The sequence below is a fragment of the Salvelinus alpinus genome, chromosome 23 (assembly GCF_045679555.1).
Source record: "Salvelinus alpinus chromosome 23, SLU_Salpinus.1, whole genome shotgun sequence".
NCBI classification, from domain to species: Eukaryota; Metazoa; Chordata; class Actinopteri; order Salmoniformes; family Salmonidae; genus Salvelinus; species Salvelinus alpinus.
This window is the reverse complement of record NC_092108.1, coordinates 26,572,852-26,596,864: the sequence shown is the minus strand read 5'-3', so window position 1 is coordinate 26,596,864 and position 24,013 is coordinate 26,572,852. Positions and strand designations below refer to the sequence as shown.

At 41.4% G+C, this 24,013-nt stretch overlaps 1 protein-coding gene across 6 annotated transcripts; it reads left to right on the top strand.

Moving 5' to 3' along the window:
- The first annotated feature begins 166 nt into the window (after window positions 1-166).
- On the top strand, window positions 167-23,330 carry LOC139550701 (tetratricopeptide repeat protein 39C-like). Of its 6 annotated transcripts, none has more exons than XM_071361778.1 (14): window positions 170-673; window positions 11,834-11,882; window positions 13,037-13,165; window positions 14,547-14,658; window positions 14,904-15,282; window positions 17,541-17,709; window positions 17,923-18,016; window positions 18,119-18,226; window positions 18,458-18,567; window positions 19,317-19,440; window positions 19,658-19,755; window positions 19,885-19,989; window positions 20,118-20,156; window positions 22,134-23,330. In XM_071361778.1, the coding sequence occupies exons 1-14, from the start codon at window positions 534-536 to the stop codon at window positions 22,224-22,226; spliced, it is 1,749 nt and encodes a 582-aa protein (XP_071217879.1). In that variant the 5' UTR covers window positions 170-533; the 3' UTR covers window positions 22,227-23,330. The 6 variants fall into 6 exon arrangements, 5 of the variants coding, with proteins under 5 accessions (XP_071217879.1, XP_071217884.1, XP_071217880.1 ...); XM_071361780.1 differs by having other exon boundaries at window positions 587-673; window positions 13,037-13,109; XR_011670112.1 differs by lacking the exon at window positions 19,658-19,755 and having other exon boundaries at window positions 167-673; window positions 22,134-22,227.
- The last annotated feature ends 683 nt before the right edge of the window (window positions 23,331-24,013 follow it).

Sequence of the window (24,013 nt, the reverse complement as noted above, 5' to 3'; positions counted from 1 at the left end):
ACAGAATATAGAGCATATTTCCTGCTCCCTGGTGTTATATATATATATATATATATATATATATATATATATATATATATATATATATACCTGCTGGAGCCAGACCGTATTGGAAATGTTGGATAATTAGTGCTTCTCAAATTTGCACACTTAATGCTCATTGGCTAGTCCCTGTCGACAAGAAAAATATGATCGTGCGGCGTTTCTACTTCGGCACGCACCCCAACCCAGAGAAAGACAGACATACAAAAGGGTGAAGAAAACGATGTAAATCAACGGTATTGTTGTACCACAAACACCTTTGCTAGAATTAAAGTATTATTTATAAGAAAAGTAAATAGCCGTTGTTAGTTCGAAGTGGGTGGTGCTAGCAGCCTACTGTACAGCAGTTGCAACGAGACGAGGTGCAGTGCACACCCCCACAAGTCTAGCCGCTGTCACTTCCATTTCACCGGTGTGTTTTGGTTCGATAGGCGGTGCGCGCTGACAATTTGTCAATCCGTTGTCGACACTAAATAGACGGGTTGTGATCGATGGCGAAACAAGAACCAGCCCAGCAATATGTGGAGGAGAAAGCGGAGCAGATTGACGACGCAGAGTTGGCATTTAAAGGAATAAACATGCTGCTCAACAACGGATTCAAGGAGAGCGACGATCTGTTCAGAAAATACAGGTCAGACTGTCCCGTTCCATAAATAATGAGATGATAGACTATCACTGTAATTGGTTAATTCATTTAGGAAATATAGAAATTTAGGAGCTATCATATTTTGTTCCGTGATCTGTTTATTTTTTCGATTAAGGAAGCCCACGTGAAACGGATTATAGGCTAATGTGTTGCAATGTAAGTTAACTCATTCATGCTTCAGCGTTTCTCATCAAGTTTCACGTTTCAATCACCGACTACAGCAACAGTTCTAACAAAGTACATCTTGACATTGGGTTCCAAGTGGCCCATTCAAGTGTGCAAGATCACAATGGGGACTCAACCTGTCCCTTATCAGTTGCCAGTGTGCATTGGTGCTTAAACATGAGACAAAATAAATCACATTTGAGTCATTTGGGCCAAATTTGTACCTTTTGACTAGTATTTGTGCCTACACACGTGGTATTCTGTGTGTGTGCCTATACACGTGTTATTCAGTGTGTGCATGCACACGAGTCCAAGTACACAAACACTTTTATTATTGTATCCTCAAGTGGACCAAATAAGGAGGAGGGTACAACTGAGGGAACCTGCACATCTCATGACATACTGTAGCCATGACTCAGTGAAGTGTGAAATTGTCTATTACACAGCAGATAGCAGCAAAGCACCTTCTTCCTCTAGTTTCAGTCTCTGTCACCCCTGCAAGCTCTCTCTCTTACAGAGCTCTGTCCGTTTGTAGACACCTTTTTCTCTCTGCTCACTTGTTCTGTCAATCTGTTGTTAAATACCTTATGTTGTTTCTCCCCACAGCTAGCTTCTTATACACCTCACTCTTGTGTCATGCTAGATCATTTCATTCAGTGTTTGCTTGTAGTTCTGTATTATGAAATGTTTCCCTTTTCCCCTCAATGCAAAACTCTTGACTCCAAGCACATTTGCAATAGTTTATATCAGTATCACTTCACTATTCTGCTGTTTTGAGAGGCTTGTTGTGATGAGCAAGCCAAACTGGACTAGACATATACAGTGAGCTACAAAAGTATTGGGACAGTTAAACAATTTTGTTGTTTTGGCTCTGTACTCCAGCATTTTAGATTTGAAATTCTACATTGATACACCAGTGCAGACTGTAAGCTTTAATTTCTTGGGTATTTTCATCCATATCGGGTAAACCGTTTTGGGTATTACAGCACTTTTTGTACATAGAGCACCCATTTTAGGGGACCAAAAGTATTGGGACAAATACACTTATGTGTATTAAAGTAGTCAGAAGTTTTTAGTATTTGCTCCCATATTCCTAGCATGCAATGATTACATCAATCTTGTGACTCTGGATGTGTTTGCTGTTTGTTTTGGTTGTGTTTCAGAACTTATTCTAAATAATAGAATATGTTTCTACATACTTCTACATGAATGTGGATGCTACCATGATTACAGATAGTCCTGAATGAGTCGTGAATGATGAGCATGGTTGCGAAGGGTCGGAAACTTAGTGGTAAATATCTGGAAATTTTCCATGGGAAGTTAAGCCCTGGAATCTGGGGAATTTTGCTTAAATTCATTTAAAAAATTAGCTTACAACAGTGGACATTTTTTCGTGGAATACACAAGGTAATTTTAGACCTTGTGGCATATTTTGGTTAAACTATCCACAATTCAATGGAATTGCAACCCTCTGCATGCACAGTACATTCTTCCATCACATGTACAGCTGATTCTCAAGATCTTTCACACTAATGAGATGCTATGGAGCCCACACTACTACACTGTCTGAGCCAAGGAGACATGTTCTCTGGTAGGTTTTGATTACAATACTGGGTGGGGTGAATATATTGTACATGACATACATTATTTTTTGTTAACTAGTAAATAGTAGCCTACAGCAAAGTGTTTAAATTAGTGATGCACCGATATGACATTTTTGGCGACGATATCCAATATTTTCCTTGCTAAAAAACCGACACCCATAACCGATATTAACATTTTTAGTGGCCTTTTAAGCATTCTAGTACAGTTAAATAGTTAACACACACATACATGGACGCAGCGGTCTAAGGCACTGCATCTCAGTGCAAGAGGTGTCACGACAGTCCCTGGTTCGAATCCATGCTGTATCCCATCCGGCTGTGATTGGGAGTCCCATAGGGCTGCACACAATTGGCCCAGCGTCGTACGGGGTAGGCCGTCATTGTAAATAAGAATTTGTTATTAACTGACTTGCCTAGTTAAATAAAGGTTACACACACACCACACTGACCAAAAAGTAATTTTTTGTTGGCATTTACATATGTCCCCATTAGCAGTAAAACCATAATCAAAACCTATTTCTTTCACTTATTTACTGTGCTGTTTCGTTGTTCAGTCGTTTCATTCTCAACCAGGATTTCTATGGAACACTGTTTGGGTCTTTGCGTGTCAAAAAAGATGCACGTCAAATAACACTTTGTTACACAATGATTACACTATTACTCGTATTTCATGTCACAACGATTCATCGATACGTATGCTATGATGCTGGTAAAGTTGTCTCGCGCACCTACAGTGCTGGTCATAAAAAAAGCTGTTTGCATCCATGAGCTAGCCAATGTTGTTCTTCAAAAACATTGCAAACATTTCCGTAGCTATAGTTAGCTAGCTATATAGCTAGGTGTTCTCATCTAAAATAACCCTAATGTATAAGACAGGTCCGACCACCATTAATCAAATAAGAACTATCTATGTGAAGCTTGCCACAATAGTGGACTTTGCGGTTAGCCTTCAAAATAAGTATGGCATAGTTATACTATTTGTATTCATTTGCATCACTGTCAATGACATACTTTTATTTTCCAAGCAAACCGCTAATTTCACTATTGTGCCTACCTTATTGTGGCTAGCTTCACAACGCATAACCCGGTGCGGTCGAGACTCATTAGCCAGATGAAGCTACTGGCTGCTTATAACGTTAGCTTTGGGCAACAGGGCTAAGTAGCTGGCTAGCTATTTATTTTCATGAACTGAAGTTCAATTTCAATAGGCGAACAACAACTGGCAACCTAGCTAATACTTACTCACAATGATTCCTAAATCATTGCTAAGAATAATGAAAATGACAGCATTTTCTACTAGTCATTGTTTTCAGGATAGTTGTATTGGTGCTAGCTAGGTACCAAGCTAAAGCTAGCTACCCCAGAAGTTGCGGTTGAACAAATGATGCTTTATTACCAACGCAGTATTGTGAACACATCGTTCGTGGCCGGTGTTTGCTTGTTTGCAGACTTTTTTTTGTACAGCATTGACAGTGCTGCTGTATCTTTTTTGACATGCAAAGACCCAAACGGCGTTCCATTGTATGTATGTCATGAAGCTAATAGCAGTGACGCTATTACTGTGTAACTCCGGTAGGGCAACATCTGAAAAATAGCGCACTTGTTAGTGTACCGGTGCTCGGCCAGTCGGCGAAAGCCAACATCACCCACGACAGAGAACGGTTGATGGTCAAGGGCAATGAATTCCATTATCTTGGCTTTAATGGATTTTGCCTTGGAGTTGTCTTGCTGAAATATAGGTATGCACGTCAGCTTTGACATCGGTATTAAACTAGACATGTTCACCGATTTTTATATCGTGCATCCCTAGTTTAAAACATTTCTAACTTGTTAACAATTTCTGCTAGTTAGTTTTTGCTACCATGTGGGTTTTGGCTTGCTTGAGCCTGCTAACTGAGGAGTGTTCATTCACCTGTTTCCATACATGTTTCATTGAAAACATTTATCTTACAAAGGAGTTAAGTCTAACTGCTTAACTATTTATATGTAAATGGCATTGTGTGTGTGTGTATATAAAAAAATAAAAATAAATGTTCCCCCCTAATCCTTACAGGAAAATGTCACGGGCACTCTCTGATATGTGGAGACATTTCACTGCGGCTAATGTAGAAGGAAAAGCTGTGTACATTAGCAAATACTGTGCCAAATCATATGTGAAGAATGCAACAAAGATGCAGAATCATCTGGCCAAGTGCATAAAGTTCCCTCAGCGCTCACAACAAGCAACCTCTTACAAAAGTCCCATTACTTCTATTTGAGGTAAAAAGGATTAATCAGACACCTTATCGATAGCAACAGCTCATGGTCCTCCTGGAATCAGAAGTTTTTTTGACTCAATGGAGGAACTTAGTCAGAGATGCTGATGAATGTCTTGCTCCAGCTGTGTATGCAACTGGTTCACCTCTGATGCTCACAGGCAATGTGTATTGAAAGAGATTTCTGAATGTTCTTTGCCCAGCATACACCCCTCCAACCAGACATGCTTTATCTACTCATTTGCTGGATGCAGAGTTTAAGTGAAGGTCAAGCAAATCATAGAGAAAGCAGACTGTATTGCAATCATCTCTGATGGGTGGTCGAATGTTTGTTAGCACGGAATAATTAACTACATCTCCACTAGAGGTCGACCGATTAATCGGAATGGCCGATTTAATTAGGGCCGATTTCAAGTTTTCATAACAATCGTTAATCTGCATTTTTGGACACCGATTGTGGCCGATTACATTGCACTCCACGAGGAACTGCGTGGCAGGCTGACTACCTGTTACGCAAGTGCAGCAAGAAGCCAAGGTAAGTTGCTAGCTAGCATTAAACTTATCTTATAAAAACAATCAATCTTAACATAATCACTAGTTAACTACACATGGTTGATGATATTACTAGTTTACCTAGCTTGTCCTGCGTTGCATATAATCGATGCGGTGCCCGTTAATTTCTCATCGAATCACAGCCTACTTCGACAAATGGGTGATGATTTAACAAGCGCATTCGTGAAAAAAGCACTGTTGTTGCACCAATGTGTACCTACCCATAAACATCAATGCCTTTCTTTAAAATCAATACACAAGTATATATTTTTAAACCTGCATATTTAGTTAATATTGCCTGCTAACATGAATTTATTTTAACTAGGGAAATTGTGTCACTTCTCTTGCGTTCCGTGCGAGCAGAGTCAGGGTATATGCAGCAGTTTGGGCTGCCTGGCTCGTTGCGTACTGTGTGAAGACCATTTCTTCCTAACAAAGACCGTAATTAATTTGCCAGAATTGTACATAATTATGACATAACATTGAAGGTTGTGCAATGTAACAGCAATATTTAGACTTAGGGATGCCACCCGTTAGATATAATACGGAAAGGTTCTGTATTTCACTGAAAGAATAAACGTTTTGTTTTCGAAATGATCGTTTCTGGATTTGACCATATTAATGACCTAAGGCTCGTATTTCTGTGTGTTATTATGTTATAATTAAGTCTATGATTTGATATTTGATAGAGCGGTGGTAGGCAGCAGCAGGCTCGTAAGCATTCATTCAAACAGCACTTTCCTGCATTTGCCAGCAGCTCTTCGCTGTGCTTCAAGCATTGAGTTGTTTATGACTTCAAGCCTATCAACTCCCGAGATTAGGCTGGTGTAACCGATGTGAAATGGCTAGCTAGTTAGTGGGGTGCGCGCTAATAGCGTTTCAATCGGTGACGTCACTTGCTCTGAGACCTTGAAGTAGTTGTTCCCCTTGCTCTGCAAGGGCCACTGCTTTTGTGGAGCGATGGGTAACGATACTTCGAGGGTGGCTGTTGTTGATGTGTCCCTAGTTCGAGCCCAGGTAGGGGCGAGGAGAGGGACTGAAGCTATACTGTTACACTGGCAATACTATAGTGCCTATAAGAACATCCAATAGTCAAAGGTATATGAAATACAAATGGTATAGAGAAAAAGTTTTATAATTCCTATAATAGCTACCACCTAAAACGTCTTACCTGGGAATATTGAAGACTCATGTTAAAAGGAACCACCAGCTTTCATATGTTCTCATGACCTGAGCAAGGAACTTAAACGTTAGCTTTTTTACATGGCACATATTGCACTTTTACTTTCTTCTCCAACACTTTGTTTTTGCATTATTTAAACCAAATTGAACATGTTTTATTATTTATTTGAGGCTAAATTGATTTTATTGATGTATTATATTAAGTTAAAATAAAGTGTTGATTGTTCATTCAGTATTGTTGTCATTATTACAAATAAATAAAAATGTATATAAATCGTCCGATTATTCGATATTGGCTTTTTTTGCCCTCCAATAATCGGTATCTGCGTTGAAAAATCATAATCGGTCAACCTCTAATCTCCACCCCTCCTCCAGTATTCTACAAGAACACAGACACAAGGGACAACAGACACACCGGTCTCTACATTGCAGATGAGCTGAAGGCAGTTATCAATGACCTTGGACGTCAGAAGGTATTTGCTCTGGTGACAGACAAAGCTGCAAACATGAAGGCGGCTTGGTCTGCTTGGTCTAAAGTGGAGTCCTACCCTCACTGCATTGACTGTGCTGCTCATGCATTGAATCTGCTCCTCAAGGACATCATGGTACTGAGAACAATGGATACACTCTACAACAGAGCCAAGGAAATGGTTAGGTATTTGAAGGGTCATCAAGTTATAGCAGCAATCTACCTCACCAAGCAAAGTGAGAAGAATAAAAGCACCACATTGAAGCTGCCCAGCAACACCTGTTGGGGGGGGTGTTGTCATGTTTGACAGTCTCCGGGAGGGGAAGGAGTCTCTCCAAGAAATGGCCATATCACAGTCTGCCGATATGGGCAGCCCCATCAAGAGGATCCTCCTGGATTATGTATTTTGGGAAAGAGTGGTAAGCAGCCTGAAATTTCTGAAATCTATAACAGTAGCCATTGCACAGATTGAGGGAGACAATGCCATCCTGTCTGATGTTCAGACTCTGTTTGCAGATGTAAGAGGAGAAATCTGTACTGCCCTGTCCACTTCACTGTTGTTCCAAGCAGAGGAAACTGCAGTTCTGAAATACATAAAAAAGCATTAAGACTTCTGCCTGAAGCCCATACAAGCCGCAGCGTACATGTTGGACCCAAAGTATGCTGGCAAGAGCATCCTGTCTGGTGCAGAGATCAACAAGGCCTATGGTGTCCTCACTACCATGTCTCGCCACCTTGGCCTGGATGAGGGCAAGGTTCTTGGCAGTCTGGCGAAGTACACGTCCAAGCAAGGGCTTTGGGATGGAGATGCAGTATGGCAGTCGTGCCAACATATCTCATCAGCCACCTGGTGGAAGGGAGGCTCTTTCCCCTGTTGACCAATACAAGGGTTGAAAAAGAGGTGGCCATCCGGGCAAATTTGAGGCTTTGAGCCTGACAACAAGCCATCCTCAACAAGGTTGGAAAGTGAGTGAAGATGAGGCCTCAGTCTGATGATCAAGAGGTGGACATTGAGGAGGTCCAGGGAGAAGACATGGAAGCCTGAGAGGAAGACAACCAAAGCTTTAGTTTCTAGACGATCATTTTACAGATGTATATTGAAAACGTTTTTTGGGAGATGCAATGGATCATTCAATATTCCCTTTTGTTGTTTAGTGAAATTATCCCATGTGAAGAGCCAACTCATTCAATTAAAGTTACATTTGTAACTAAATTGTTTTTTTAATTTCTATTGGAAGGATTTAATAATAAAAAAATAAAAAAAGCAATTATGTCTACTTATAAGGTAAAAGGTTTATGTTCCTGTCTCCATATGATATGTTAAATATATCCAATGCAAAAAAACATCTACATTTAAATGGTATTAATATTAATTTGCATATATTCCCACGGGAAGTTTCCACCTCTGAATATCCCCAAAATGTGCAACCCTAATGATGAGTGAGAAAAATGGATGCACAAATATAATACCCCCAAGACATGCTAACCTCCCATCTTATTGTAGTGGTGAGAGGTTAGCATGTCTTGTGGGGATGATATTTGTGCGTGTACATTTTTCACTCATCATTATTCATGATTCATTCAGGACTATCCATAATCATGGTAGCATCCACATTCATGTAGAAGTGTATAGAAACATCTTTTTAATTCCAATAAAAGTGACTCCACAATGACACAATACATTATTTACCATTCATTTCTATTGAGCAGAAAATAATCTGAAACTCGACCAGAACAAACAGCAAATGCATCCAACAAGTTTGTAAAGTCAGAAGCTTGATGTAATCTATTGCGTTCTAGGAATATGGGACCAAATACTAAACTATAATACACATAAGTGAATTTGTCCCAATACATTTGGTCCCCTAAAATTGTTGGACTATGTACAAAAAGTGCTGTCATTTCTAAACGGTTTACCCAATATGGATGAAAGTACCCATAAAATTAAAGGTTACAGTCTGCACTTTAACCTCAGCCAGTGTACCATTTCAAAGTCCACTGTATATTAGAATGATAGTTTAATTACTTTTTTTGCTATACATCTGTACTTTATCAAATAACGTATTCATACTTGCTTTTTAGCCAAGATCTCAAACCAGTTGGGAGAATTGCATCTGAGTTAGCAGTGGTTAGCTGCTATGCAAGCAGGCCACAAACATTCCTGTCATGTCAGTCATTAAATGGTCTTTAACTAAGGTTACACTGAGAGCAAACAAGTTGGTGTTCCCAAGTTGTTCACATGATTTACTAGTACCACCTCACTCCTCAAATATCATCGGCAACCTAATAATTGTCATCACTGTCCATACCTAGATCTACAGCGTGATTAGGCCTGAGTCAGAGTTCTTGTCTCACTATGAAAGGTCTTGCGTTGGAATTATAAGAAAGTGACTTACAGTTGTGTTCTAATATATTGGCACCCTTGCGCTTTACAATGGAGTACAATGTTCTGTTTTCTCTTTTCAAAACTGGTTCAATGGATATTTTTACCCTGTAAGCACCTGCAACTTAAGGTGAGAGAAATTACACAATAAACGAGAATCACCTGCCTCCAACCAACCAAATGAATTTGAATTCTTCTGAATTATTTAGTCCAGAACATTTATTTGTATTTATTTTTAATTTGAGGTGAATTTCAGTTTTGATTTCTGTGCTGTTGGAAATCAATCAAATGGATGTGTGAACACCAAACAAGTTTTCAATTTCAAATTATTTTCAAAGGAAGTAGTGAATCATGTTAAAAACGTTGAAGGGTGCCAATATATTAGAGCGCAACTGTATATTAAATATAGCATTGTTCTAAAACTTGATAGGCAATAGTATTAGGCAATGTACTGTAACTAGGCTACAAAGGCAGCAGGTGAAGTGCCAATCAGTAAAAGTCATTGTGATTACAGATTAAACACAGCAGGCTTAGTTAGATCCACACACACACACACACACACACACACAGCCTTGTCTCCTGCTGATTGCTTAAATGTCACCTCTCTCACTAATTACATTGAGCTCAGAACTCCAGAGAGAGCGGCATACTGTGAACTGTACGTCATAAGAGATGGAGGAAAGTGAAAGTATACCGCTGTAGACAAAATCCAGGCTGATCCAACTTCTGGTCACCTCCCTCATCCCATATTTCTATACTGCAGGCTTCAAAATTAAAACATAACATGGATAGAATCTAGCCAACTACATTCTTGGAAATTAATAACCTTCCAGACTTTGAGGAATGAATGCAACTACTATGACATGTTATCTTGGAGTACAAATCACATTTCTTAAGTACTTGCTTTTGCGTGACTCGCGCCTTTTAAAGTCTCCTGGTCATTTGCATGTAAAAGGATCCATGAGCACCAACATGAAGTTCATAGGAGTATGTCGGGTGTCAAATGAAAAGCTGTATATGTTTTTGAGAAATTGAGGCATAAATACATTTTTCAACCATTTTCCATTCTAAAAATTAGGAATATGCAATGGCTTTGATTTCTGGTCAAAAATATAGAAAATTGGTCTTAAAAAAACATCTACCAGAAAGTCTTAAGGTATTAGAAATGCATCAAAAGAAAATGTTGACGTTAAGACCCCTTCCAACTAATATCAACACTTTTATATTTAGTTCTGTAGACATTTTTCTGACCTCTAAGTTTAAGAAATATTGCCTTGTGCCTTGAAATTCCTTTACCAAAAACCTTTAAATCTTTAAGATTCTTTTGTATGTATGTGTGGACACCCCTTCAAATTAGTGATTCAGCTATTTCAGCCACACCTGTTGCTGACAGGTGTATAAAATTGAGCACACAGCCATGCAATTTTCATAGACAAACATTGGCAGCAGAATGGCCTTACTAAAGAGCTCAGTGACTTTCAACGTGGCATTGTCATAGGATGCTACCTTTCCAATAAGTCAGTTTGTCAAATTGCTGGCCTGCTGGAGCTGCCCCAGTCAATTGTAAGTGCTGTTATTGTGAAGTAGAAACATCTAGGAACAACAACGCCTGATCCGCGAAGTGGTAGGTCACACAAGCTCACAGAACGGGACCGCCGAGTGCTGAAGCGCAAAGCGCTTAAAAATCGTCTGTCCTCGGATGCAGCACTTACTACAGAGATGCTTCCAGAGGCAGTTTGGAACGTCAGCCCAATAACTGTCCCCGCTATTGCACTCTGGAGTGTGTAGTGAATCAATGTACTTACTATCACTGTGATTTGGTTTTCCCAACTAGCTATCTTAAGATGAATGCACTAACTGTAATTCGCTCTGGATAAGAGACAAATGTCTGCTAAATGCTTAAAATGTAATCACTTAATAATTCATAAACAAAAGCTTTCATTGTTACTTCTGTGACTTTCATTATCCTCCGTCATGAGGGGCAGGAATTAGAAAATACACTATACTAAAAGATAAAAAATGTGCATTCACTGGAACTAAGGGCCCAAACCATGAAAACAGACCCAGACCATTATTCCTCCTCCACCAAACATTACAGTTGACACTATGCATTGGGGCAGGTAGCGTTCTCCTGGCGTCCGCCAAACCCAGATTCGTCCGTCGGACTGCCAGATGGTGAAGCATGATTCATCACTCCAGAGAATGTTTTTCCACTGCTCCAGAGTCCAATGGTGGCAAGCTTTACACCACTACCAGCCTCAGAAATTACAGCCCAAATAAATTCTTCACAGAGTTCAAGTAACAGACACATCTCAACATCAACTGTTCAGAGGAGTCTGTGTGAATCAGGCCTTCATGGTCAAATTGCTGAAAAGAAACCACTACTAAAGGACATCAATAAGAAGAAGAAACTTGCTTGGGCCAAGAAACACTAGCAATGGACATTAGACCGGTGGAAATCTGTCCTTTAGTCTGAGTCCAATTTTGAGATTTGTGGTTCCAACCTCTGTGTCTTTGTGAGACTCTCTCTTCCAGGACCCACAGTCCACTGATGAGTTTCGGAGCCAGTTTTGTCAGCTTCCTGGTGAGTAGTGGTGGAGAGGACAGAGGAGGTCAACATCTCTTACTGATTTACTTTATCACTGCTATTCTCATTTGATACTTCTGCATTGCAGACCATTGGAGTTAGGAAACAGGAAGATATCTATGTATTACGGAGTCTGTAATGTTGTACGTTTTTTATTGAATGCCAACGTGTTCAGTTGTTGGATTTTGACAGTACATCTCTATCTTAAACAGACCTAGTCATAAAGCATCTGATGTACAGATTGGCTGAATAAATTGAAGGTCACACAGATAATAGCACACTAGGGATATCCTGAGCAGTAGTCCTGCTGTGCATCCCCTGCTGCTGGCCCACATACTGAATCATCAATGATTCACCAACCTTATATAACTGGCTCACGGTGGGCTAGAGAACTGACTGGGAAAAAATGATTTGTGCACATCTCTGAAAATATTTGGATTAAATATTACTCAGAGAAATCCATGAAATCCAGCAGCATACCACCCTGCATACCACTGTTGGCTTGCTTCTGAAGCTAAGCAGGGTCGGTCCTGGTCAGTCCCTGGATGGGAGACCAGATGCTGCTGGAAGTGGTGTTGGAGGGCCAGTAGGAGGCACTCTTTCCTCTGGTCTAAAAAAATATCCCAATGCCCCAGGGCAGTGATTGGGGACACTGCCCTGTGTAGGGTGCCGTCTTTCGGATGGGACGTTAAACGGGTGTCCTGACTCTCTGAGGTCATTAAAGATCCCATGGCACTTATCGTAAGAGTAGGGGTGTTAACCCCGGTGTCCTGGCTAAATTCCCAATCTGGCCCTCAAACCATCATGGTCACCTAATAATCCCCAGTTTATAATTGGCTCATTCATCCCCCTCCTCTCCCCTGTAACTATTCCCCAGGTCGTTGCTGCAAATGAGAACGTGTTCTCAGTCAACTTACCTGGTAAAATAAAAAATAAAATAAAAAAATAAATAAAAATGACTCATATAGTTGGTTGTCTAGCTGTGCTTTGTATTGTTTTATGTAGCTGCTGATAGGATCTGTGTTTCTATTCAAACAATATGACTGCTACAGGATGATATCATGACGAATGAGATGACCGCTATGCTTTGTGTTTTACTCTCAGAGAAAGGCCCTGACTGACTGGTACTGTGATTGTGGCTATGTGTATAGAATGCCATGATGACGTTTGAAGAGGAGAAGATGCAGATGGCCTTTGATGACCTCCGAGCTACTGAGAGACTGTGTGAGAGCGACAACACTGGGGTCATAGAGACCATAAAAAAAAAGATCAGGAGGAGTGTGGGTGAAGTGCAATACACACACACATACACACCTAATGAACCTCCAAGGAGCTCATACCTATTGACTGCATAGCACCTCACACAGCCCCTCTAAATTCACACGAGACTGCCAGAGTGCACTCTTGTTGTTTTGTAAATTCAGAGTGTTGTCAGATTGTTCGTTCGTAAACTGAGTGTTTCGCTCTCGGAGTGTTCAGAGCGCACACTGGACACTCTGGCTGAGGAGTAGGGTTGATCTGAGTGTTCTGACCTCACAACGGCAGTCAAGCACTCAGCTTGCTAACTATTTCCAGGAATATATGTATGTATGTCTGTGTGTTTTATTTGTGTGTGTGTGTATATATATGTATGTATGTATGTATGTATGTATGTATGTATGTATGTATGTATGTATGTATGTATGTATACACACACACAGTTGAAGTCAGAAGTTTACATACACCTTAGCCAAATACATTTAAACTCAGTTTTTCACAATTCCTGACATTTAATCCTAGTAAAAATTCCCTGTCTTAGGTCAGTTAGGATCACCACTTTATTTTTAGAATGTGAAATGTCAGAATAATAGAGAGAATGATTTATTTCAGCTTTTATTTCTTTCATCACATTCCCAGTGGGTCAGAAGTTTACATGCACTCAATTAGTATTTGGAAGCATTGCCTTCAAAATTGTTGAACGTAGGTCAAACGTTTTGGGTAGCCTTCCACAAGCTTCCCACAATAAGTTGGGTGAATTTTGGCCCATTCCTCCTGACAGAGCTGGTGACTGAGTCAGGTTTGTAGGCCTCCTTGCTCGCACATGCTTTTTCAGTTCCGCCCACAAATGTTCTATGGGATTGAGGTCAGGGCTTTGTGATGGCCACTCCAATACCTTGACTTTGTTGTCCTTCAGCCATTTTGCAAAGAGGCACTGACTTTGAAGGTAGGCATTGAAATACATCCACAGGTACACCTCCAATTGACTCAAATGATGTCAATTAGCCTATCAGAAGCTTCTAAAGACATTACATCATTTTCTGGAATTTTCCAAGCTGTTTAAAGGCACAGTCAACTTAGTGTATGTAAACTTCTGACCCACTGGAATTGTGATTAAGTGAAATAATCTGTCTGTAAACAATTGTTGGAAAAATGACTTGTGTCATGCACAAAGTAGATGTCCTAACCGACTTGCCAAAACTATAGTTTGTTATCAAGAAATTTGTGTAGTGGTTGAAAAACGAGTTTTAATGACTCCAACCTAAGTGTATGTAAACTTCCGACTTCAACTGTATATAACATTGACAATGTTTACTGACATGCGTATTTGGCATTGCTCTAAAACTTGGATGCTGACATCTATAGATGTCACTGTGCTCACTGTGTGTTTTGTCCTTCCTCCAGGACTCCCAGAGGTCAGGGGTGGCAATAGTAGACCGTCTCCAGAGACAGATCATTGTGGCAGACTGCCAGGTGTACCTCGCTGTCCTCTCTTTCATCAAACAGGAACTTTCATGTGAGACACCTCATCACTTCTACCTTGACCTACATGTAGGCTTATAGCTGACTGATGAACCATATGTATTTGACTGATTGGCTGCACTGTGTTTCAATATTTGCTCTTGCATACTGATTTCTAATGCATGTCCAATAAGTTGTATTCTATAATGCACATTGGTATGTAGACCATGTCTCTCAGGACTCAAACGTCCTGGTTTATGTGTGTTATTTCTCATGGACTTCTCTCCCAATCCCGCCCAGCATACATCAGAGGAGGCTGGATTCTCCGCAAAGCCTGGAAGATGTACAACAAGTGTTACAGCGACATCAGCCAGCTGCAGGATTGCAGCAAGAGGTCCTCCGACCAGCAAGGGTCTCCCTCTCCATCCACTGACCAGGCCAACCGCAACCATGCCACGCCCCCAACCCAGAGGACCAATGGGGTGAGCCCGGAGGCACTGGAGAGGCTCAAGGGCTCGGTTAGTTTTGGCTACGGCCTGTTCCACCTGTGCATCTCCATGGTACCGCCACACCTGCTGAAGATTGTCAACCTTCTGGGTTTCCCTGGCGACCGTCACCAGGGGCTGTCCGCCCTTACGTATGCCAGTGAAAGTAAGGACATGAAGGCCCCCCTAGCTACGTGAGTAGGGGTACCACTACCGACCACAGGGACATTGGGTGTCAAAATGCATTTTTTTGTGTCTTGGTTTATTTAGACTTTTTCTGTTTTTTGACTGTGGTGACTGTTTGATTCTGCCGACACATCCACAGCAGAAGGCAGAAGACACATTCTGCCTCCCAAATGACATCCTATTCCCTATATAGTGCACTACTTTTGACATCAATAGTGTACTATATAGGGAATTGGGTGCCATTTGGAAGGCAACTACAGCCTTTAACAGGCCTGAAACCCATTAGTCAGGCCAAGATGAAGGGCGGCAGGTAGCCTAGTGGTTATGAGCGTTGGGCCAGTAACTGAAAAGTTGCTGGTTCAAATCTCTGAGTCGACTAGGTGAAACATCTGTCTGTGCCCTTGAGCAAGGCACTGAACCGTAATTTTCTCTGGATAAGAGCATCTGTAAAATGACTAAAATGTAAACTGCTGTAATAATCGAGAGGAGCTGACCCTAGCCCCTGGTTAAACTGATGCCTCCCATCAATGCCTTGGCAGAAAACAAAGATTATTTTAGGAGGGGCTCCCGATTGGCGCATCGGTCTAAGGCACTGTATCTCAGTGCTAGAGGCGGCACTACAGACCCTGGTTCGATTCTAGGCTGTATCACAATCGGTCGTGATTGGGAGTCCCATAGGGCGGCGCACAATTGGCCCCGCGTCATCCGGGTTAGGGTTTGGCCAGGGTAGGCCGTCCATTGTAAATAAGAATTTGTTCTTATCTGACTTGCCTAGTTAAATAAAATTTAAAAAATTAGAGTACACATGTTCAACATTTTAAGATAATCTTATCTTTATTGTGCTTGAAGGAAAATTTTCTTGGACAATCAAGTGCTGTTGCTTTCACATCTAAGCTGCATGTAACGGTTGATTCTGCAGAATTTTGATTGTGTTATCAGCCGACTTATCTGCTGAGTTTGGTAGCAAGCTTTTCAACTTGAAATTGGTCACATGTTTACCGACAGATGTGATATGTCTTGGTTTCTTGACTGACCCTCTGAATGCTGATATTCACCAGTAAAACTCTTATGAACACATTTACATGCACACCAATATCCAATTATTATGTTGGATGCTCAAGTACTCTGTTTTTGAGTTGGAGCATATAAATATCATATCCTGTTTACAATAACCCAAAAAGTTTATAGCGGTTATGAGAAACCCAGATAAAATGGCTGTGAATCCTGATCTTAGACGGGATACATTTGTGTTTTCATCTGATTATCAAACAAATCACTTCAAAAAGTAGGCTACCTACGCAGTTCAATAATTCCATAATTTATTTGCTGATACGCCGTACTGGACCGTATAGACTACTGGCTACATTCACCCCTAATTTAGACAACTTTCTACTTATAGTTAGAGCTGACATGCAGCTTCTCTTGTCATAACTTGTTGCCCGAGACAACTAAAGAAAGTAGTGCTCACCAGAATTTCTAGCATTTGATAGAAAGAATGAATGCATTAGTAATCTAGTTAACATGGTAAAGTACTATGTTTCTTTTAGGGACTGGGTAGAACATGCAATAACCCCAAAACAGTGGAAAGATTTGTCCTGTGCAAAATTTCCAAATGTCATCAGTTTGACCGGTTTTAAGGAAATGAAAAGCTGAGAAAACGATTAAACATTTCTGATAAGACTTCAGTTTGTCTTGGGTGCTTATGTTATGTGGTTGAAATACTATCTGCTTGCATAACATTAACACAATACATTAGCATTTTCTCAAGGGATGCTGAGAGCAAAAAATCATATTTATCCACTCCTGTTCCTAAGAAATGTTTAAATTTGTATAATTTTACTCCAAGAAATGCTTAATTCTGCAGGAGTTAATATTATATTACTCTACATGTGAGATGTTATAGGCCTACAGTCAGTGTCCATGTTTCAGGTACATTCCATTTAACGCATATGAACTTAAATGAGAAATATTCTGTTTATTCATGGATACTTGTGAGCGGGATATCAAAAGTGCCTGGAAACAGCTTATCCTGAACTATCCCTTAAGTGGGATATGAGGTACTATCCGGAATACTGTGCGCATGTAAACGTGGTCACTGTTGTCATGTTGGGCCAGTAACCGAAAGGTTGCTGGATCAAATCCCCAAGCTGAGGGGTTGGGTTAAATGCGTAAGACACATCTCAGTTGAAGGCATTCAGTTGTACAACTGACTAGGAATCGTCCTTTCCCTTTCCCAATAACGAGGAATTCTGTCCCTCTGTGGCAGGTTGGCCCTCTTGTGGTACTATACGGTAGTGCAACCCTTTTTTGCCCTGGATGGCTCAGACACACAGGCCGGCCTGATGGAGGCTAAGGCTATCCTCCAGAGGAAGGACCCTGTATACCCTAACTCCTCCCTCTTCTTGTTCTTCAAGGGCAGGGTGCAGCGCCTGGAGGTAATGACCTGGGTCATGTTCAGTAGAGGGAAGACATTTTAAAATGAGTTAAACGAGGTACAACCTGAACGTCTCTAAGTTATTCTTGTGCTATAGTTTACCCTGCCAAGAAATTAGTATAAATAACAACACAAGGTAACCTGTGTCTAGGACTGTGGCTGTAGTGTGTTGGTCTTCGTCCTTCTCTTCCCCCTCTCTCCTCTTCACTTCCAGTGCCAGATCAACAGTGCCTTGACGTCCTTCCAAAATGCCTTGGAGCTGGCTACAGACCAGAGGGAGATCCAGCATGTGTGTTTGTATGAAATAGGTACACACTTTTATCCCTCTTCACTTCAACATCATCTCTAACTAATGCTCTCCATTGCCTTGTTGTTTCTGAGTGACAGTCCATTCTCTCTGCTCTTCTCAGGGTGGTGCAGTATGATCGAGCTGAGGTACAGTGACGCCTACAGGGCCTTTCAGCGTCTGGCAACTGAGTCACACTGGTCCCAGTGCTACTACGCCTACCTAACTGGAGGTGAGAGGGCAAAGGTTAGAGGTCACTCAATTGTTGTTGGGGTTAAAACATCCTCTTGTTTTCTTTCTTTTCAAAGATAAAATAAGTTCTGGGAATGCTAATTCAGCTGAATGAAAAGCTTCTGAGCCTATTAGCGATAATGGCATACATCCCCTGATAACGGTAATATGTTGGCGTTGAGGTAACCTGCAGATTCTAACCCCTGGGCCTTGTCTCTGTGGTCCACTATAGTGTCCCAGGGAGCATCAGGAGATCTGGAAGGGGCTGCCGCTGTCTTCAAGGATGTTCATACGCTGCTGAAACGGAAGAACAATAAGATAGAACAGTTCTCTATGAAGAGGGTGAATGTGGGACTGGCAACAGCACATTTCTATAGATCTATACTACCGTTCAAAAGTTTGGGGTCACTTAGAAATGTCCTTGTTTTTTAAAGAAAAGCAATTTTTTTTGTCCATTTTAAAATAACATGAAATTGATCAGAAATACAGTGTAGACATTGTTGATGTTGTAAATGACTATTGTAGCTGGAAACGGCAGATTTTTTAAATGGAATATCTACATAGGCGTACAGAGGCCCATTATCAGCAACCATCACTCCTGTGTTCCAATGTCATGTTGTGTTAGCTGATCCAAGTTTATCATTTTAAAGGCTAATTGATCATTAGAAAACCCTTTTGCAATTATGTTATCACAGCTGAAAACTGTTGTGCTGATTTAAAGAAGCAATACAACTGGCCTTTAGACTAGTTGAGTATCTGTAGCATCAGCATTTATGGGTTTGATTACATGCTCAAAATGGCCAGAAGCTTTTTTCTGAAACTCGTCAGTCTATTCTTGTTCTGAGAAATGAAGGCTATTCCATGCGAGAAATTGCCAATAACTGGCAATTCAAAAACAAGGACATTTCTAAGTGACCCCAAACCTTTGAATTGTGGTGTATGTGAATTATTACTTCTAATGAGAATTAATCTTTTTCATCGTTGTACAGTTTCAAGGTGATCTGAAGTCATTGTATGGAGGAAAGTTGGCAGTGGATTATGTGGTAGGCAGAATTTTGCTTCTTGACTGAGATGGTAGTGTGTGTGTGCAGGCAGAGAGGCTAAGGAAACACACCCCATCCAGAGAGCTGTGTGTCCTGGCTGTGATCGAGGTACTTTACCTGTGGAAGGCTCTGCCGAACTGCTGCACCTCTAAGCTACAGATCATGAGCCAAGGTACACAGTGTGAGAACATGCATCGACAAACTACACATGATCAAACTCCCAGTCCCAACTACCATGTTTGCTACACAAATCAAGTATAGCCTATTCTCTTTTGGTTGTGAAGGACCGCACACACACAGAACAATTTGTGTGAGTCGTTGTTGTGGTGCCATAAAAGTGCATTCCTGTGAATGTGGAAGGAAACTCAGTGGGTTGTCTGTCTCCTTAGTTCTGCAGGAACTAGATGACGTCTCAATTGCTGGCCTGAAAAACCTGCTTCTTGGTGACATACACAGATGTCTCGGCAACATAAAAGACGCCATTGAGGTTCTGTCTCACCATCCTATTGATATGTATTGAAAACAAAGTACACACGTCATATGTATCTGCAAATATTAGTGTAATGAGAATAGTGAATGTTTACTACTCTTTATTATATTTCATTGAACATTGCAGTGCTTCCATCTGGCTGCCGGAGATGAGGTGGGTCGTCAGAACAACTCCTATGTGCAGCCCTACTCCTGCTACGAGTTGGGCTGTGTTTTCCTGGACAGCTCTGAGGTGAGCTCAGTGTATACAGTGTGTTGCTATATTGTATTGTGCAATGTGTCAACCCGGAGGAGAGAAAGTGTATGTTAAATACAGTAGTTGATTGAGTATATCTGATTGTGGTTTTCTTCTCTGCTCAGTCTGAAGCGAAGGGCAGAGCTCTGATGCTTCAGGCCAAGGTACAGTAGAACTTTCCTCCACCTATAGTGTATTTTTGGAACTTGTAGTTGTCAGTTATAGTATCTGGAATGATGTGGGACAGGCATTCAAAATGATTTACGTAGCCGACGTGAGTAAGACCTTTAAACCGGTCAACATACACAAGGCTGCGGTGCCAGACGGATGACCAGGATGTGTGCTCCGGGCATGTGCTGACCAACTGGCAGGTGTCTTCACTGACATTTTCAACATGTCCCTGATTGAGTCTGTAACACCAACATGTTTCAAGCAGAACACCATAGTCCCTGTGCCCAAGAACACAAAGGCAACCTGCCTAAATGACTACAGACCCATAGCACTCACGTCCGTAGCCATGAAGTGCTTTGAAAGGTTGGTAATGGCTCACATCAACACCATTATCCCAGAAACCCTAGACCCACTCCAATTTGCATACCGCCCAAACAGATCCACAGATGATGCAATCTCTATTGCACTCTACACTGCCCTTTCCCACCTGGACAAAAGGAACACTTATGTGAGAATGCTATTCATTGACTACAGCTCAGCGTTCAACACCATAGTACCCTCAAAGCTCATCACTAAGCTAAGGATCCTGGGACTAAACACCTCCCTCTGCAACTGGATCCTGGACTTCCTGACGGGCTGCCCCCAGGTGGTGAGGGTAGGTAGCAACACATCTGCCACGCTGATCCTCAACACTGGAGCTTCCCAGGGGTGTGTGTTCAGTCCCCTCCTGTACTCCCTGTTCACCCACGACTGCATGGCCAGGCACGACTCCAACACCATCATTTAAGTTTGCAGACGACACAACAGTGATCACAGACAATGACGAGACAGCCTATAGGGAGGAGGTCAGAGACCTGGCCGCGTGGTGCCAGAATAACAACCTATCCCTCAACGTAGCCAAGACAAAGGAGATGATTGTGGACTACAGGAAAAGGAGTACCAAGCACGCCCTCATTCTCATCGACGGGGCTGTAGTGGAGCAGGTTAAGAGCTTCAAGTTCCTCGGTGTCCACATCAACAACAAACTAGAATGGTCCAAACACACCAAGACAGTCGTGAAGAGGGCACGACAAAGCCTATTCCCCCTCAGGAAACAAAAAAGATTTGGCATGGGTCCTGAGATCCTCAAAAGGTTCTACAGCTGCACCATCGAGAGCATCCTGACTGGTTACATCACTGTCTGGTACGGCAATTGCTCGGCCTCTGACCGCAAGGCACTACAGAGGGTAGTGCGTACGGCCCAGTACATCACTGGGGCTAAGCTGCCTGCCATCCAGGATTCTACACCTAGGCGGTGTCAGAGGAACGCCCTAAAAATTGTCAAAGACCCCGGCCACCCCAGTCAGACTTCTCTCTACTACCGCATGGCAAGCGGTACCGGAGTGCCAAGTCTAGGACAAAAGGCTTCTCAACAGTTTTTAGCCCCAAGCCATAAGACTTATGAACTGGTAAGCAAGTGGCTACCCAGACTATTTGCATTGTGTGCCCCCCCCCCCAAACCCTCTTTTTACGCTGCTGCTACTCTGTTTATCATATTAGCATAGTCACTTTAACTATACATTCATTTACATACTACCTCAATTGGGCCGACCAACCAGTGCTCCCGCACATTGGCTAACCGGGCTATCTGTATTGTCCCGCCACCCGCCAAACCCTCTTACGCTACTGCTACTCTCTGTTCATCATATATGCATAGTCACTTTAACCATATCTACATGTACATACTACCTCAATCAGCCTGACTAACCGGTGTCTGTATGTAGCCTCGCTACTTTTATAGCCTCGCTACTGTATATAGCCTGTCTTTTTACTGTTGTTTTATTTCTTTACTTACCTATTGTTCACCTAACACCTTTTTTTGCACTATTGGTTAGAGCCTGTAAGTAAGCATTTAAGGTATATTTCCTTACCTGTATGTGCCCTTTTGAGGATGTTATATGTGATGTAGTAATCTGTGTTTGTTTCTACAGGATGACTTTGCTGGCTATGACTTTGAGAACAGGCTCCATGTACGCATCCACTCAGCTCTGGTTTCCATGAGGAAGGAGGTGGCCCCACCCTGACTACTGCCCCATTCCTCCACCCTAGCTCTGCGTTGAGGGTAGAAGTATCTGGAAACGACTCCAGAAGCCATCTTGATCTTCACAGCACTGTGATGGTTCACTGCAATGTGTTTGTTTCAGTTGACTTATGTTTGTATAATGAATGTGCCATCAAGTTTGTAATGCGTAGTTTAGAGTAAATCTCCTGGAGGGTTAGTGCAGACTACTGGAGTGTAATCGTGTGTTTCAACCAGATCAAATATGTACAGTAGTTGCTGCTGGGAGGCAAACGTAACTCTTTTTACCAAGGAAAAATATATTGGGTGAAAATCTGTCAGTGAGGCAGCAGGTAGTCTAATGGTTAAGAGCGTTGGGCCAGTAACTGAAAGGTTGCTGGTTCAAATCCCTGAGCCGACTAGGTGAAAAATCTGTCGACATGCCCTTGAGCAAGGCACTTAACCCAATTGCTCCTGTAGGTCGCTTTGGATGCGAGCGTCTGCTAAATGGCTAAAATGTGAATAGTACAATAATATCTTTCTCTCCCATAAGATATGAAAGGGTTCAGATTGAAAACTGTATGCCATTGTGTATGACACTTCATTATAAAGCAGTGAACTTGTGCCATAGCAACCCTACTGACATCTGGTTTCTGCCAGATGACCTCAATGTCCTGTTGCTCTTACAGTAGTAAACAATCTGAATGCACAATCCCTATGCTACTACTCATCACCTGGCCTTTGTCACTGTAAATTGATGCCAACCCTTTAATCACCTTAGGTTATAGGCATTGTGAGTCCATTATAGATGGTAATATAAGCAGATTTCCTCAAACATGTTACAACATTGTTACTTAAAAAAAATGTCATAAAATAAAAATCTGGTTTTAATAACAAGTGTATTGATATTTTAAAGGGAAACCACCTATTCATATCAGTGTAAATATGTAACTGTACTTTAATACTATAGATATGTTACTAGCTAAATTACATTGTCCTTTTGGCACTCACTTATGGGTATAACATCTACACTCTGCTGTACTTGTATTTGCTGGAAACTGGTTTTCCTTTGTTGCTTTGTTTTTTTAGTTTTTTATGTATAAAATCATGTGTTAAAACAATACATCTCTTAAATCTATGGTCATTTTATTTCCATAATGTGTTTTAAGATGCATGTCGTCTCATGATTTATTTATTTGTAAGGGACAGTGCATCTCAATTAACATTTCTGTAAATGGCAGATTTGGCTAAAATTAGGACTGCTACTGTGCAGCACTCGATCCAACTATTGCTGCGTTCATGACAACTGGGAACTCGGAAAAATACGAGATCAAATCATGATGTCAGTGATCGTAAAGCCTGAGCTCTAGAAAGACGCTCGACTTCCCGAGTTTGAACATCAAGTTGGATGACCGTTCAAATCAATTTTCCCCCAGTCGGAGCGTGTTTTTTCGCAGTTGCCAGTGGTCTTGAAAATAATTTAAATTAGAAGTTGACAGATTTCCGAGCTCCGAGTTACCAGTTGTTTTGAACGAGGCATATCAGATAGGTTACCTGGCTACTCATTACCTGGCTAGGTTACTCATATTTCTACATCAAATAATCTGGACATTTCCATCACTATCGGCAAGGGTTGATTTAACTTTCAACTGTAAAGCACCTGAAGGCCTGCTTGAAAACCACAGTCAATCATTATTTTATAACTAATTATAATTTATTGCTTCTATTCTTTTAAAGCCTGTTAGTGATTACATAAAAAATGTTAACTGCCAAAGAACTAAACTACAGCTGAAAACTAGCTAGCCTCCGTGC